Genomic DNA, 5,340 nt, shown 5'->3' on the forward strand with positions numbered 1-5,340 from the left:
CCCCAAAGCAGGGTGTGTGGGTCCCCTTTGCTATTTCTTGTTCCATGTTCCCAGCAGAGCCACATGAGCTTTAGCCACACAGCCGTGAGTGGCAGAGTGTGCATAATTCACCCCAGCAGTATCATCCTGAGAAAGACCCCACTCCTACTCCCTACCCCAGAGGAAGCCATCACTGTGAGGACGGCACAGGGAGCACAATGCAGGCAGCAGGGCTGTGTTTAGTTGTCTTTTGTTTAGGACTGGATCTTTCCTATTTGGGGCACTTAAACATCCTCTATTCTGTGGAATGACGGTGACACGAAGCGGTGACATTCCCTATTAGTTAAGAAGTCTTCAGAACAAGAAGAAAAGCCCACTGTATGTCAGTCCCGGTTACATTTTAAATTCCACATTTCTCACGTGAAGCTCTACACAGGGACTTGTATTCAGTAGGGGGCCCCGAAAGGGCTGGCAGGTATACATCCTTAAAATCCTTGTAGACCACAGCTCCCTAGGAACATATCAGAGAAGGTGCTGCGTTCACTCTTTTTCAAGACCGAAGCTGACCTTGACTGACTTTGATTTTGACTGGCAATTCCCCAGTTACAAACACACACATATACTTTTAGTCTTGGACTCCTTGTTGGTGCCTAGTCTCTTGTGAGGAAAAGCAGACCTAAAGCATTATTTCTTTAGTCTCTAGGGAACCTGGATAATCACATCAGTCCCAGGGTCTGATCAGCTCAGCATACCTGGCTGAAACCTATGGTCTTGCAGAACCTTGCTGAGGGAGGCCCTGGGCTGTAAGGGTTCCATTTGAACCTTTCCTCTTGTCCAGCCCTTGCTCACTGACTTTTCAAATGCAGCAGCCCAGGACCCCTCCTCTTTCTTATCCAATTATCAGGAGCCACTACAGCCAAAGCCCTGGGTTTCCAGCCTCCCAAACTCCATCATCTGAAAAGGGGCAGCGCATTCCCCTGACATGCCTGCCGTGGCTCTGTGTGTCAGCTCTCGTCCCCTCTTCCTCCCTCCATCCAGAGCCAGCAGGATGAGGAGCTCTTCATAAAGTAACTGTCTAAACCCTTCAGGCACATCCCCAAAACAATGGACAACTCAAGGAGTAGCTATGTTACTTTTTATTGTGCAAAGTAGGAGCAAAACAGGTGCACCAGGGACGGGTACACCTGGAAAGCAATTAAAAGAAAGAAACAAGTTAGAGCCACTTAGCTGCTCAAGAAGCCTTCTCTACCTGTCTTCTGGAGCCAGCACACTGAGGGGACTCCACCGGGTTGGGGTCACCCACGTAAGGCTTAGGAGCTCTATGGGGTGGAGGGGCAGGGGTGCAAGTGAGAGGCAGTCAGGGTGGCCCAGCCTGTGACATGTCCTCTATGCATCCTGGCAGCTGGACTTCACCATGGAGCTCCTGCCCGTCCAGGGGACAGTGTATATTTGGAAAGAGCAGAGCGCCTTCTGCAAAAGGGAAGAGAGAGGGGTCGTCAGGTAGGGTTACAGTAAAAAAGGAAATTGTCCAACAGAGGATGGCAGATGTGCAGGTCAGCACTTGTGGTTGTTTGGTAGGACTCTCAGACGCTCCCCAACCCAGCCCCAGACCACTAACCAAGACTCAGCCATGCCCTCCCTATCACCCCTCCCATCACTCCAAGTCTAAGAGATGGCATCCTGCACCCCAAACCCCACAGGATTCTACACTATTGCGCCCCCAGCACAGCCCTTTAAGGAGCAGCCCATGCAAGGCCACACAGCCCCAGAGGGTGCGGGGCATGCCCCCAAGTTCCCTCCACCTCTAGTGGGCCAGCACTAAGACAGGTTCAGAGGGAAAGACCCAGATCTAAAACCCTCCTTAATGAGGCAGGCTGTGGGGGTTGGGGGATGACGAGAGGCTGAGAGCTTCCAAGAACCAGCGCTGCTGGTCACTGGAAAGTTTGATGTTTAGTGAGCAGGGCAGCACGGGAGGGTTTCTCCCCTTACAGGCCTCTAACTCCCTCTAATCTGTTCCAGCTGCTTCTTCCACAAAGCAGGCAATCCCCAAGCACATGGTGCCCCAATAACCCAGCTTAAACTATAAATTTAAATTAGGCACCCCCACACATGCACCCTTAACCCCCACACGTACCCGACACCCACACAACCCACTCATACCACAGCACTCGCATGTGACACACTCCCACAGGGACACCCCCACACCTCTGGCCTGCATGCTCGGTCCCTGGCCCACATTAGGCACATACCTTCCTCAGGCGTGGCTGGTCATGGAAGGGACAGCTGGCCAAGTTTGGCTGGGACTTGGTACACGTGGTTCGACCGATCTCCACATCCAAGAAGTAGTTCATGCCAGCCACGACCTATGCATGTGAAGAGTATGACTGGCTTTCAACACCTGCCCATGTCACAAAAGCACAGTACACCTTCCTGCTTTTGCGCCTGGGGCCATCATCCACTGGCTGGCACCCAGGTGGTACTGAGCCAACTTCCGACTGGTGTCCAAGGTGCTGTGCCCTAGGCCCAACTTGCAACTTGTTTACACAGCAGCTCCAACAAGGTGCATCATGCAGCCTAGCAGGAAGAGAGGCAGGAAAACGGAAGGTGGAAGCCAGACGCCAAAACTCCATTCCCTGGCCCGGGAGCTGAAGGTGCAGCTCTGGGGAGCCAGCCAGGGTGTCAGCAAATCAACTGTGCCAGCGCCAGGATCTGGGGCAAGGACTAAGACAAAGTGACAGCTCTGCCTGAGTCTGGGTTAGATATGCCTCAGGAAGACTAATGTGATGATGACCTTGAGGCTACAGTCTGGTGGGTGGTGTGAGGCCATACTGACTCTCATTCCGTGTAACCAGGTTTACTCATCCCCTGAGTGGTAGGAAATGAGATGCTTTTTACTCTCTCTCATTCGCATACACATACACACACGGACAGGGATGTTTGAGGTCAATAAAAGATGCCTTTAAGAGTGCCTTGTGATGGGAACATATCTAAAGTGTGTCAAACATGTGTCCTTTCCATTTGAAATTACAGAAGTGAAGGCTGTCCTCACAGAGGCACTCCTGAGACACACCTAATGAGAACTCGGAGAATCTTAGGATGAGGGGCCTGGACCAGGCTCTAGAATCTGCCTGGTGGATCCCAATCGAGGCCCCTGATTCCTCTGGTATCCGTTTTCCAGAAGTGCCGAGCTAGTGTCATACTGGAGAGGCGCAGGCTCGTGGGGACCTGGTGAGCAGGGAGCGCGCGTCCCATCCAAAGGGACAGTGCCAGCTGACCGCTGCAGGAGAAATGGGTCTGATCTTGACTCATTGTCTGAAATTTCAAGAGAAGGTAGAAACGAGGCCTAAATACAGGCATGCAGCACCACACTTTGTCGCTGTGTGGCTATGGTCTGCTCTCCAATGTGAAGCAGGCCAGCTGGTCTAAATCCTGCCCTTCCTTCAGGGACAAGCGCAAAGCCCAGTAGTCTTTCCCAAAGCTCCCCGCTTCCCCTTCTGGACTTGATTGTCCTCCTTGTCTGGTCTGGCCAGAGCTTCAGGGTGGGCTGGTAGAGGCAGCGTCAGGTGTGGTCCTCTCTACCCCAGCAGGCACTCAACTACCTCTGGCTGCTGGTGGTGGACACCCATTCCAAGGTGCAGAATGAAACTTCACAGCCTAGAGCATGCTCCATGGATGTGACCTGCAGAGGGAAGCAACGCTCCGAGGGCCTTTCCTCTAGGATCTCTAGGCAGGTCTGGATTCTTGTGCGAGACCCTCTGCGTGGCATCTGCCTGGCCACAGGCCAGATCCTGGACTCCTGTGTTTGCTGACTGACACCTTCGGGGTGACTAGGGAAGCAGTGAGGGCCCTACCTCAGGGAGGATGTTCGGAGTGCCTGCTGGCCCCAGATACCACTGCACATGGAGGACGTGGAGGTTGGTTTAGAGGCACCTGCTGAGAGACTGGAAGAACATGTCTCTTCTGCACGACCTGAATCTCATCTTGAGGAAACCTCAGGCCAACCCAAACTGAGCACCAGTCTACACAACACTGGCTGGACTCTTCACAAATGCCAAGGCCATCAAACAGATAGGCTGCTGCAGGGGAAAGGAGGGTGCAGGACAGTGGCTGGAGCGTTTGACCCTGGAGTGTTCTTGCCTATAAAGGATATTGGTGGGACAACGAAGGACATCTGAATAAGATCTGAGCATTAGATAAATGCGTCAGTGTTGTCTTGATTTTCAAAATTGCACTGTGATCATATAAGAAAATGCCCTTGTTTTTAGGAAATATATACTCCCTAATGGTTCAGAGAAATAAATGCACATACGTACCCATGCACACATGTGGGGTGGGGCGGGGAGGCGAGCAGACAAAGCAAACAGGACAAAATTTTAACGTTTGAGGAATCTGGATGAAGGATCTACAGGGATTCTATGTACTATTTTTACAACTGTCCTGTAAGTCTGAAATTATGTCAAAATGCAACGTTAAAAGGAAAAAACTGCTTACAGAATCATTCAGTGGGTGAAAGGGGCTAACTAGGTGTACGTTTTTTCCTTCGCATATGGCCCTTTAGTTCCCAGCTCACACTGAGCCCCCAGTCCCATTAGGCTGAGTGCGGACTAGACAGGGCCCCTGACCCCAAGCCAAGTTCTTCTTGGAAGGCTGGTGCTTGAAAACAGAAACGAAGAGCAGGGTGGCAACCAGGAGTGCCCGGGACCCAGTGGCACTCCTGGTGACAAGTCCGCGAAGGGATGTGGGCGACAGGAAAGACCAGGGGAACTGCCGGGCTGAGAAACATGGGCGTGTCAGCGCCTAGGGCCCATCTGGAGAGCTTCCAGGGACTTGGAGGTTGATTCTCCAGCGAGTCCGGCAGGCAGCAGCGCGTCTGGCTACGTCACGGAATGCCACAGCCTCCCAGGCGCAGGTTCCGCCCTCCCGTGGTGCAGGCTCCCCCGTCGCGGTCGCGGTCGCCCTGCCTGCCCCGCTGCCCCGACCCCCGGTCCCAGGGACGCACCTGCTTGCGGGCACGCACCACCCGCATGGCGCGGCTGTGGAAGGCGTCGTTGCTCGCCTTGTTGTACTCGCTTAGGGCGAAGCTGAGTGCCTGCTGCACGCCCTCCTCGTTCACGTCCGCGTCCTCCAGGCCGCCCAGTAGGCGAGACTTGCTGGGGTTCGCGCTGGCCGCGGGGCTCACCGCCACAGCCAGGGCCAGAGCCAAAGTGGCCATCAGGAGCAGCGCGATTCGCGGGGATCTTGCCATGGTCGGCTCCGAGGGGACGCGAGGTGGAGCAATTTGAGAAGAGACGAGGGAAGCAAAGCAGACGCCTGGAGCAGCACTCACGGGCCTCGGCATTTATTCCCCAGGCGCGCCGGTCC

At 54.0% G+C, this 5,340-nt stretch overlaps 1 protein-coding gene across 1 annotated transcript; it reads right to left on the minus strand.

Annotated features, from left to right (window-relative positions):
* Positions 1-1,100: 1,100 nt before the first annotated feature.
* LOC118610013 (cystatin-C-like) lies at positions 1,101-5,340 on the minus strand. Its single transcript, XM_036229761.1, has 3 exons — positions 4,979-5,340; positions 2,229-2,342; positions 1,101-1,449 (listed from the first exon to the last, which is right to left on the minus strand). Exons 1-3 carry the CDS (start codon positions 5,315-5,317, stop codon positions 1,366-1,368), a joined length of 537 nt encoding a protein of 178 aa, XP_036085654.1. The 5' UTR covers positions 5,318-5,340; the 3' UTR covers positions 1,101-1,365.

The sequence above is a fragment of the Rousettus aegyptiacus genome, unplaced genomic scaffold (assembly GCF_014176215.1).
Source record: "Rousettus aegyptiacus isolate mRouAeg1 unplaced genomic scaffold, mRouAeg1.p scaffold_m13_p_12, whole genome shotgun sequence".
In the NCBI taxonomy this organism is placed as follows: domain Eukaryota; kingdom Metazoa; phylum Chordata; class Mammalia; order Chiroptera; family Pteropodidae; genus Rousettus; species Rousettus aegyptiacus.